This window comes from Ursus americanus, chromosome 18, assembly GCF_024610735.1.
Source record: "Ursus americanus isolate L20-20 chromosome 18, mUrsAme1.1.p, whole genome shotgun sequence".
Taxonomy (NCBI): Eukaryota; Metazoa; Chordata; class Mammalia; order Carnivora; family Ursidae; genus Ursus; species Ursus americanus.
The window spans coordinates 46,009,342-46,021,718 of record NC_142144.1 but is presented as its reverse complement, the minus strand read 5'-3'; the positions used below and the strand labels follow the sequence as shown (position 1 = coordinate 46,021,718).

Here is a 12,377-nt window from a genome sequence, read left to right as displayed (position 1 = left end):
TTGCCTTCTTCCTGGGTCATCCATGGAATTGATGTTCTGGCAAATCATGTTAATGTCTTTAATATTGTATTCAGACCGAATCGTGACTTAACTACATTCAACGGTGTATCCTGTCCTGATTCTTACTACCTTGCATTATCGGTGAACTGTTCAGCTTTAAGAACTCACTGGGCAGGAATAGATAACTCATTCAATCCTTCATCAAATTATCTATTCCTATTGATAAAATAACGGTTCCTTTGATTATTGGCTTTATTAAATAGGTTCCTTAACTCCTCATCGGGACCCTGTTTACTACAGCAGCTCTACGCCACATTTCGTTTTCTAAAGAGTCGGATACGATAAGAATTCTTTTCTGCTACTCACTGGCAATGTTTCCACATTTAGGAATACCATAATCTTTGGTGGATCCCCAAATAACAAAATTCTCATGCACATAAAGACTGACAGATGTTCTTCAACAATGAGCGTGGGAAACTGGGTCAGGCATTCTCTTTCTTAATATCCAGAGCAAAGAAAACACATTGGTCAAAATCAGATGAAAATACATGGATCATGGGAATCCATAGAGTAAGAGTGAGTTGAGTAAAATTCAGGAGTAAAAACAGATTGAACGATTATGGCAGAATATTGTGAATATTACCTGACCTCGTGCACTTTAAAGACACCTAGCATTGCGTCTTTCACCAAGGAATGATTTATATATGGTCCGTAAGTCTTATTTTTCTTCCCGAGACTGAGACAATTCAAGTGGACGCTGGGAGCACAGAGGTCTCCTATGCGGACGTGGCCCATAGCAGTGTCCCCAGCAGGGGTGACACCGACACGACACCAGCCGGCGGGGTAGCGGAAGGAAGTAAGGTTACTCCAGTGCCAGCTGCAAACTTCTGTTTCAACTGGCAGAAAAGTCTAGTGCCTTATGAGTATTTAGAAGGGATTCTGTCAACTTTTCCTTAGAACTTCAAGTCAGTCGTTCAGTTGACTCACACCACACCCCCTGGGACCACACACAACAAGAGACGACAACCCTCTGGCCTCTGAAGTGGAATCTGGAATCCTTGATCCCTCACACTCCCCTCCCGACCGATTTCATGCCATTTCCTCTCCTGGCTCTTCAATCCTCTGTCCATTTCCATCCATCGCACTTTCTAACAGGTGCTTCCAGACAAGCCATTATCTCACAACTCCTTAACGTTCGACCTCGTTACCTTCAGAATAATTCACTCCTCTGGGTTTCAACTTCTCTCCAAACAGCTGTATAAATACGCCGGATCCAAACGGAGATGTTGAGAAGATAGAGTTACGGATTTCAAGGATCTCAGAAGAGTTAGCCTGCAATCAGCTTTAGTGTTATCATCATAAAACGTCATCATCACTGTTCTTATCCAGAGGAAGAGCAGATCATTCAGGATCATTCCGTTCCCTTGGCCTTAATATTAGGTGTATCAAGGCAAGCTTCCTGGCCTGAGTGGATTTCTCAAGTAGGTCGAGCGCTCAGGCAGGGCGAGTATCCTCTCTCCTTCCACGGAGGGTGAGCAGCTGGGGTGCTGGTCGCCAGCCTCTTGTGAGCTGGTTGGTGTGACTCCTCTCATCTCTCCTCACTGCTGAGCACATGTGGATTGAATGAAAGAAAACTCAGGTGGCTGGTCTTGCCAAGCTGAGGGCTGCCCGGGGCCCCAGGAGCTGGTCTCGTGTGAGCCTCTGGTCGAGGCAGCCACTTTCCTGACTTGGGGTAACTCGGTGCAGCCTTCATGCTCCCCCTCTGCCAGAGCTGACCCTCCCCAGTGTTGCCGCATCCAATTTTGCTAACGCACACTCTGGCATTTCCTCAGCAGAGAGGCCACTCTTTTCACTTCTGTGACGTTCAGACGGAACATCTGTCTTGCCCCCTCCCCCACACACCACTGTCATGTTTGGCTCTCTAGGAAAGTTGAAATGAGAAACAGAGAAACGGATGTCTTGAAAGTGATAGAGAAAACCGGTGCAGCCCCTTGGCCTTTCTTTCACTTCCTTTCGTATGATCCTCGCGATGACGTAGAAGAGGAGGCAGGCGCAGCAAGTCGGGGTGTGTCCAGTAAAGCACTGTGGACAGATTAAGTCATGCAGATCTTCTCGGTGTGGTTACTGAAATTGAAAATGCAATAGCATGACTAAGGAGAGGCAAGAAGGCTGTTTCTCCCTGACGTCACAGCCTGGGCCTCGGCCCCTGCATTCTGAACACCAGGCAGATGACCACACTGAGATGCCTCACAGAAGGACGCAGACTGAAGGAACTACTCCAAGTCATTGTTTTTTTGTTGGAAGTTTCACCAGAGAGACAGAATCAGCGGGTTCCCCGTGCCCCGCTCAGCAATTACGAGCCTAACGAGTGTTCAGTAGTTTCAGTAAAATTGGAACAATAGGGGCGCCTGGGGGGCTCAGTCCCTTAAGGATCTGATTCTTACTCTCACCTCAGGCCTTGATCTCAGACTGTGAGTTCAAGCCCCACGTTGGGCTCCACCCTGTGTGTGGAGCCTACTAAAAAAAATGAAAAAATGGAAAAGTAAGAGCTGTCGTGACAAAATAAACACATTCCCAAACTCAAGGTGAAACGTATCCTATTGGGTCTTTCCTCTAGGTCGACAACACAATCGTTCACCCTCAGCATCTGAGGGCTGCTGACACTTTTGATGCCTGGTCAGGAGAGGAGGAGGAGGTCAGCACCGAGAGCTCGCGTCCCCGCACAAACACTCCAGGGGCGAGGGCAAGGATCTAGCGGCAGTAATGGCTTTGCTCACAAGGAAACCAGCCCCTGCACAGTTGGGGAACGGAAAGTCCTCAGGACACGGTGATCCCGCCCTCAGGGAGTGAGTCCCGGAGAGCCCGGGTGGAAGACACTCAGCCACTCCGGAGGAAAAATGTTCCTAGAGGTGGTAACTACCTTGTGAGTGAGGTGTGCCTGGCAAAACACAATCTTCACCCGTCCACGTCCCAGACGAGAACCAGGCCACCTGCTAGGGGCCGTGGCACAGCCTTGGAGCGGTCTAACACAACCTTAGTATTTATCGTCTCTCATTGGGTTTTCTTGGGTCTTATACAAGAAACAATGACATAGAATGCTTGGATGACACACAAACTGTCTGCAAGATCCTTGCAACAAACCAGGAATAAGACCAATCACTGAGGATTGAAAGAGTTTCTCTCCATCATTTCCTGGATCTCAATGTCTTACCTGGAGAGGTGATCCTTGCTTACTTTTGAGCTGCCATTGGCTGTCTTGTGGTGGTTGCTTGTCAGAGCTTTGATGTGATGTGGGCTTTGGCAACAAAATACCAATTATATTTTACTCTTTAGTTCTACAAAACTTGTCCAACACATCAGTAATTGTCTAGTGGTACACAGAAAAAATATTTTGACAATACCTTCAAGAGTGTCTAGTAGCAGGTGAAGTGAAAAATGATTTTGTCCTATGAGGCAACACTGAAATTCAGTACACTAAAACCAGATGTTAAGTAAATCATTTAAGTTTTCACGTGATTCTAGTGATCTGGAATGATTTTAAATGTTTAAGTCCACTGAAATCGTTCTGTCTTTTCAGAAGTTGTTACTTTGCATATGTACTTTCTATGTTATAACTTATATCTGTAAAGAAGTTATAAGTCACTTATCAAATTTCCTTATTACTTCAGCATCAATAGCTTTAAAATTGAACTTTTAGCTTAAAGTGTTTAGTCAATCTTAACCCTGAATTGGATAAACTTGACACTTTCCTTGAATCTATAAAGCACAGATAGAAATACAATACACAACTCTCTCTCTCTATAAATTGTGTATCCATGCTCTTAAGTTTTCTTGGAAGGTTGAATTAAAAGCATCCAGAAAGACTCTGGAGACAAGACACAATGACGAAAAAAATAATACATGGTTGAGAAACCCATGCTCTAAACCCAAGTAGAAAGTGCCTAAGGAAAGCAAAAAGAGAAGTAGAAAGTAAGGGAAACGTTCAGAAATTGAAAACTCCTAAGTCCCCTACTTAAGGCACACGCACAAGGCAAGATGCTCAGAGAACCTAGAGCCACGGTTCCCAGACTTGCCCACCCCAGCCAGGCCAGCAGCCTCTGCAGGATCCCCAATGGCCCTGCCCTTCTCCTTCTTGGTGGCCCTGGTGGTGCTCAGCGGCAACTCCCTCTGCTCTCTGGGCTGTGACCTGCCTCAGAACCATGGCCTGTTTGCCTGGAGGGCCTTGACGCTCCTGGGACAAATGAAGAGAATGTCTGCTAGCTCTTGTGACGGGTACACACGTGACTTTGCCTTCCCCAAGGAGGTGGTTGATGGTAAGCAGTTGCAGAAGGCTCAAGCCCTCTCGGTCGTGCATGTGATGAACCAGAAGATCTTCCACGTCTTCTGCACAGAGGCCTCATCTGCTGCTTGGAACACGACCCTCCTAGAGGAATTCTGCTCGGGACTTTCTGAGCAGCTGAGCGCCCTGGAAGCCTGTCCCATGCAGGCGGCGGGAGTGGGAGAGACTCCCGGCATGAATGTGGACTCCATCCTGAGGAACTACTTCCAAAGAATCTCCCTCTACCTGCAAGAGAAGCAATACAGCCCTTGTGCCTGGGAGACTGTCAGAGCAGAAATCACGAGCTCCTTGTTTTCATCAACGATCTTGCAAGAAGGACTAAGGCGCAAGAAATGAGACCCTTTTCAACACGGAAATGAATCTCTCTGACTGAGAATATCACCCTTTCCCGACGGAGTGGGCCGTGTCAAAGACTCTCATTTCTGCTGTCCTGGTGACATGAACAGAGTCGATTTTTCCAGTGTTTCTAGAACATGTCAACCCCACAAGCAGTAGTCGCGTCCGGATGACCATGCTCATGTTTATTTATCTATTTAAATATTTATGTATGTAAATACTTATAAGATTAGATTTTTTCATACAATATTATGTGCGTCTTTACATTGCAGAATAAAGTATATTTTTTATATTTATGAGTTTACTATTCTTTTCTTAATGAATTTTTACTTCAGAATGTGTTTTGATAGGGTAACAGCAAGTCCAATTGTGCAACTCCATTGGAAATCGGACGGCAGAATACATTCACCTATCATACTACATTAACATCGGAAATAACGACGGACTTCCTCTAAGACAACTTGCTTGTTGTCCTTAGGCTCTAGGACGTAAGAAATACAGTTCCAGGTATCTATATCTTTGGTTGTTGTAGGCATAGGAATTTATAAACAATCACCATACTTAGTGTTATTGCGAAGAAGGGAAGGAAGTGAATTCTCTCACCTGCAGCTAGAATGGAGAAGGTCAGCAAGTACACATGAAAGCTGTGGAACCCTCGACAGGTGACTGGTAGTCGTGGAGGCACAAATGTCCAGTGTCAGGGGAGAGGTGAGCCGGCATTTGACAAGAAAGGCCATGGCTGAGGTCCATATCTAGCAGGGAAATCCAGAAACAGAGGTGGTCATGCCGTGAAATCGTGCAGCGTGAGAAACATATAAACTTGATTCTGAGGGGCGCCTGGGTGCCTCAGTCGTTAAGCCTCTGTCTGTGGCTCAGCGTGTGATCCTGGATTCCTGGGATTGAGCCCCACATCAGGCCTCTCCTCTGGGAGCTTGCTTCTTCCTCTCCCACTCCCCTTGCCTGTGTTCCTTCTCTCGCTGGTTGTCTCTCTCTCTTTCAAATGAATAAAGAAAATCTTTTGAAAAAATTGATTCTGAGTGCTTCCGACCATTAAATGGACGGGACAGAAGAGCCACAGAGGAGACACTGGACTCGTGGCCATACAGTACAGGGGTAAGGAGAGAGGATGCTGATTAGTGTATTTAAGGAAATAAGTGTGTTTGGTGACCATCAGTGGATTCCTGGAAGATGTGGATTGAAACTGCCTGCTATGTCAGAAGAATAGATGCCTTTGCTGCCCTTCATGAGGGTTGGTTTGGTGGAATGCATAAGCAGAGACCACACTGGAGCAGGTGGGAGCAGAAATAAGGGAAATCAGTGCCTCTGAAGTGGAGAAGAATACAGCATGGGATCTGGGAATAATGTGGGTCAGTTTTGCTGCGCATAATTTGCCCTTTTATGTCATTTCTCTCTTCCTGGGTGACCCATGGAATTGATGTTCTGGCAAATCACGTTAATGTTTTTAATATTATATTCAGACTGAATTGTGACTTAACTACTTACGATGGTGTATCCTGCCTTGGTTCTTACTACCTTCTGCATCAGCGAGCTGTTCAGCTTTAAGAATTCACTGGGCAGGAATAGATAACTCATTCAACCTTCATGAAATTTTCTATTACTACTGATTAAAAATGTTCCTGGAATGTCTGGATTTATTAATTTGGTTACCTCCTGTCATTGCGACCATAATTTACTACAGAAGCTTTATGCCACATTTCGTTTCCTAGGAAGTTTGCTATGATAAGAATTCTTTTCTGTTACTCACTGGTAATGTTACCTAAGTTTATGAATATCACAATCTTTGGGGGATCCCCAGATAACAAAATTCTCATGCACATAAAGACTGAGAGATTTTCTTAAAAAATGACCGGGGGAAACTGGGTCAGGCATTCCCTTTCTTAATATTCAGAACAAAGAAAAACATTGGTCAAAATCAGCTGAAAATATAACATGAATCATGGAAATCCATAGAGCAAGAGTGTGTTGTGTGTTCTTCAGGAGTAAAAACAGATTTAACATATTTGTTAAATATCGTGAATATTCAGTGAACTCATGCCCTTTAAGGCACCTAGCATCACAGGTTCCATAGAGGAATGACTTAAATTGTGGTAGGTATCATCTTATTTTGCTTCTACAGCTATATATGAGAATATTGTTTGTCTCTTTCTACAAAATTATGCAGAACTCTGTGTCCTACGCTTCAGTAACTGAATTCCAAAGGGGAGACTAACAATTGTTCAGGAGTTTAAGAAGAAACTGAACAATAGGGACACCTGTGTGGCCAATTGGTTGAGCATCCGACTCTTGATCTCAGCTCAGGTCTTGATCTCAGACTGTGAGTTCAAGCCCCACGTTGGGCTCCACCCTGTGTGTGGAGCCTACTTAAAAAATGAAAAAATTGAAAAGTAAAAGCTGTGGTGGCAAAATAAATATATTCACAACTCAAGGTGAAATGATTACAATTGGGTCTTTCCTCTAGGTCGACAACACAAACGTTCACCTCAGCATCTGAGGGCTGCTGACACTTTTGATGCCTGGTCAGGAGAGGAGGAGGAGGTCAGCACTGAGAGCTCGCATCCCCGCACAAACACTCCAGGGGCGAGGGCAAGGATCTAGCGGCAGTAATGGCTTTGCTCACAAGGAAACCAGCCCCTGCACAGTTGGGGAACCTAAAGTCCTCAGGACATGGTGAGCCCGCCCTCAGGGAGTGAGTCCCAGAGAGCCCGGGTGGAAGACACTCAGTCACTCCAGAGGAAAATGTTCCTAGAGGTGGTAACTACCTTGTGAGTGAGGTGTGCCTGGCAGAACACAATCTTCACCCGTCCACGTCCCAGACGAGAACCAGGACACCTGCTGGGGGCAGGGGCACAGCCTGAGGAGCAGTGTAGACCGGTTACAAAATGACCCAGAGAAAGGACAGCGTCTGTACTAGTCCTGACCCTGAGTCCCAAGGGACCCATCACTGCAGGGACCTGCATCAGTTACTTCTAGAATGAAGAGGAACATCGGAGAACTCCTGCACTCATAACCATAAGCCTCTGTTGTGACTATAACACTGAATAAAGCCCAGTCCTGGTTCTAGAGAGCGTCTTACCATAGCTGGTCTGGTCAGTACCCAACAAGATACAAATCCGTCGAGACGAAGGAGCCCGTCTCCCCGCGTGAGGAAAGGAGGGTAAAAACCTAGTCCAGAATCAAGGCCCCATTTTGTTCCTCACACAAAGAGGAGCAACGTTTCTAGAGTAAAACTGGTGCGTGTGTAGGTGTGTGTGTGAGGCCTCACGTTCCTACACCACTTCCGTTTCAGGGTAAAGATGGCTCTCGTTTGACTGCTAAGAACCCACGTGGATGGACCCATCGGAAGTTCACTGGGAGAATGAGCTTCTGTTGTGCAAGTCATGGTCTAGGTTGGTGCCAGCTTCCTAGATAATGCGGGCAAGACCTCAGTGAAAACTAAAACTAGGCAGTAAAAGCAGAGAGGACTGCTCAGAAAAGGAACATTTCGGCGTTGCCCACTGAAGAGCCCTGCTGGCCAAGCCTGTCTTCAGAGAACCGCGGCTCGGGGTTCTCCGGGCGCCCAGCCCGGCCAGGCCTGCAGCAGCCTCGTCTTCCCCGCGGCCGTCCTGCGCCCTCTGCTCCGCGCCCTCGGGGTGCTCCCCTGCGGCCCGGGGGCTCTCGGGCTGTGCCCGGCCTCAGAGCCACGCGCGGGTGAGCAGGGAGCACTTCGTGCTGCGGGGCAAGGGAGCCGACTGTCCGCTCTCTTCTGTCTGCAGGACGGAAGAGCCTTCGGATCCCCGCGGGAGATGGCGGAGGGCGGGCGGCTGCACAAGCCTCAGGCCGCGTCCGTCCTCCGCGAGCGGCTCCCGCGGACCTTCAGCCCCCGCCGCACACGGCGCTCCTCGGCTGCCTGGAGCGCCCCCTGCCGGACCAGCTGCGCTCTGGCCTCCGTCGGCCGCTGCCAGACCCGGACCCCTGGGAGCTGCGGGCGGTGGGACGGGAGGAATCCGCTCTGGAACCGACCGCCCGACACCCGCCCTGAAGAGGGACTTCCGGGAAATCCGTCCGCACCTGGAAGAGAAGAAGTACAGCGACTGCGCCTGGGAAGTTGTCAGAGCGGCAATCAGGGGATCGTTGTCTTCCTCCGCCCACGTGCAGATAGGTTAGGGATTAGGGATGCAGACCTGGGGTCACCTCGAAATGCTTCTCAGGGACGAATGTGCCCTATCACCCACGCACCTATGTCTGGTCACTGCAAGGGGCTCTCTCATTCCTGCTTTAGTAGAGAACTTATGGAATTTAACTCAGCAAATATTTCGTGAATAGTATGACACAAGAATATTAAAAAATCCAGCTTCAGGATCATTAATGCCTAAGAGATGACTGCCCTGATGCTTTCCTGCTTATGTATTTATTTACTTATTTAATTTATTTATTCATTTCTTCTTGCACTTATGATATTTATAGAATTCAGAAATTATATATAACAAATTGTTTATCTTTTCGCTGCATTAAAATTTACAAAACGTGTTTACCTTTTCATATTATTAAATTTGCACTTTGATTTATATATTAAATACTTGTCAGAGGAATCTTCTTGGATTGTTTACTCCAAAATCAAAATCCAAATTGTTTTGTAAATGTTATTGAAGAACAGATAGTAGAATTTTATTTACTCTTTCATTCCATTCAAAGTATATGTCAAAATAGAGTATCTAAATGACAAATGTGTAATTGTGGTCAAGAACTACAGGTGAACTGAGGCACCTGGCTGGTTCAGTCAGTAGAATGGCAACTCTTGATCTCAGGGTTGTGAGTTCAATCCCCACGGTGGGTGTGGAGATTACTTAAAAATAAAATCTTAAAAAAAAAAGGAAAAAAGGGGCATCTGGGTGGCTTGGTCAGTAAGCGTCAGACTCTTCATTTTGGCTCAGGTCATGATCTCAGGGTCCTGAGATCAAGCCCCAGGTCAAGCTCCATGCTCAGCAGAGAGTCTGCTTGAGATTCCTCCCTCTCCCTGTGCACCCCCCTCAAATGAATGAATGCATGAATGAATTAATAAATCTTTTTTTTTTTAATGGGAAAAAAAAAGAAAACCAACCTAGAGGTAAATAAAGCACATGTAGTTCCTGCTGCGTTGAAACTTAGTCTCCTAGGGAAGGAAACATGAAAATGCTACTAATGTTTATTTTACTTCAATTATGTTATTTTTTAAAAGATTTTATTTATTTACTTATTTGTTAGAGAGAGAGCACAAGCAGGGAGAGCTGCCGGCAGAGGGAGAAGCAGGCTCCCTGCTGAGCAAGGAGCAGGATGTGGGACTGGATCCCAGGACCCTGGGATGATGACCTGAGCCAAAGGCAGACGCTTAACCAACTGAGCCACCCAGGCATCCCTATTTCAATTCTCTTAAAAACTACAAAGAGAAGCAAAGGAAAATGATGTTCTTACACAAGCAACTTTATTTATTTTTATTTATTTGTTTATCTTTTTAGAGAGGCAGACAAGGGTAGAGGCAGAGGGAGAGGGAGAGAGAGAATCTCAAGCAGGCTCCAGGCCTGGTGCAGAGCCTGACCCAGGGCTCCATCTCACAATCCTGAGATCATGACCTGAGCAGAAATCAAGAGTCAGATGCCTAACTGACTGTGCCCCCCACCCCAGAAGCCCCTACACAAGAAGCTTTAGATACAAATGATGCTGGAAAGGAAAAATAATATTAGATGTCCTTTCTAAGGTGCCTGGGAGACCTATAAATGCAGAAGTCTTACGGGCAGTTGGGAATGTGTGTCTAGAATTTACAAAAATGCCATGAGGAAGGTGTCAATTTGGGATTCTTTATTGAGTATCTGGGAATGAGGGCAGGGCAGTGGGTGTGGTCATTTTCTAAGTAGAGTGGACAATGAGAAGAGACCCAAAGGTAGTCCTGCAGACCCGCAACATTTAACGGTCAGACAGAGGAGAACCTGCAAGGGCACTGAGGTGGAGGGGCCAGTGCAGTTGGAAGGTCACATGGGGACTAGACTCTCGAAGGGAATATGTCTCAGAGTGGTGCTTGCAGGACAGGTGTGGATGAACTGTCCCAGTAGGCCTGCAAGCAGATGCCGCTGGTGACTTTGGCATGGTTCTGGTTTAGTGGAATTAATGGGGCAGAAACCAGATGGGTGTAGGTTGAAGAGGAAACACAAGAATGAGAATTAGGGATACTGTGTGTAGGAGATTATCTCTGTAAGCTTGTTTGTGAAGTGGAAGAGAGAATAAGGTGTTACTTCCAGGAAAACGTGGGTTAACATCTCTGTGTTTAAGCAACTGTCACAGTGAAAATCAGCAGGTGCTTTCTCTTATTAACAAAGCTGTAAAGAAAGGAAAGGGCACCTGGGTGGTTCAGTTGGTTGGGTGTCTGCCTTCGGCTTGGGTCATGATCTCAGGTCCTGGGATCGAGCTCCACAGTGGGCCCCCTGCTCCGAGGAGAGTCTGCTCCCCCACCCCCACTTGTGCTGTCTCTCTCTCAGATGGATAAATAGGATCTTCAAAAAAAAAAACAAAAACAAAAACTGTCCTTTATTTGGAAAAAAAAGAAAAAAGAAAACCGAAGAGAAACGGAAGAGAACTAGTCTCTCACAAAACAGTGACAAATGATTCACATAAAGTCCAGGCGGTCACGCATTTTGGAAGGTGCTCTACCAACCGAAAACTAAAGCCTCGAATCAACAATAGTGACCTTAGAAGCAGAGACATATGAATTATCTGACGGGTTTAATTTTGTATTTTATTTTGCACATGGTATTTATATTTCATAGAACAATGTTTTCACTACAATGTATAACAACTTTATTTTGTAACAATGCATGCAATTTCTCAAAAGTTATGTGTTCATGTGTTCAATTTTTAACATCTAAGTCAATGCAAAGATAAAGTGCAAGAAAGGTGATGTCTTTTTCAGGAGAGACCTACATGAGAAACCGGGAATACCTGTATTTCCCAGACTGATTACGGCGTGGAATCTCAGTGAAGCATTTTTGTTCAGGACCAATGGACACATTAAGTCCTTAGGATGAGGGAGAGCCTCTAGACACTTGACGTAAACGCTGTAACAAAATATTCTAGCTTTAAGGGAGCTCTAAGTCTATTTGAAGATGAAGATTGAACTCACTTAAAGGCAAAAATAGATGGTTTATTTTGACGACTCCAAGAATGGTACCAGCACCGAGAGGCTTCCCCCATACCAGAGCTGCTGTAGCACAGACTGGCCTCCCCTGACACCCTGAAATCTTGGAGAACATGGCCTGAGAACAAGAAAAATCTCCCCCGAGTATCTTCAGCATCTTCAAAGGTATGTCAGTTCATGTGCAGTGCTTAATCACCACCACTCCTGCCAAGATCCTGATACTCCTCATTTATTTGTATTCATTCATTCATTCATTCATTCATTCATTCATTCATTCATTCAAACAACACATAATCGTTATGTGTCGTACATAAAAATACAAAAGGGAAAAAAGCTTATTAGGTAGCAACAGACACAGAAATTACTAACATGGGGAAATGCATTCACTCTCTTATCTTAGGGACTTTCTCTAAAGAAAATCCTGAATTTGTCTGATTGATTCTTTATCCTGTGTGTTCAGGATTATGCATTGCCTAGAAAGAAAAGCAGAACTGGAAAGAAGCTAAAACAAGCCAGTGGGATTTTTATGTTGGACAGGAG

The 12,377-nt window shown here is 45.7% G+C and overlaps 1 protein-coding gene across 1 annotated transcript; it reads left to right on the top strand.

Moving 5' to 3' along the window:
* Positions 1-3,992: 3,992 nt before the first annotated feature.
* LOC148108603 (interferon alpha-1/2-like) lies at positions 3,993-4,675 on the top strand. The gene has a single exon (XM_087869693.1). It carries the CDS (start codon positions 4,112-4,114, stop codon positions 4,673-4,675), a length of 564 nt encoding a protein of 187 aa, XP_087725819.1. The 5' UTR covers positions 3,993-4,111.
* Positions 4,676-12,377: the final 7,702 nt, after the last annotated feature.

Coding starts and splice junctions, on each gene's coding strand:
- LOC148108603 (XM_087869693.1), top strand. CDS start 4,112: ATGGCCCTGCCCTTCTCCTTCTTGGTGGCCCTGGTGGTGCTCAGCGGC.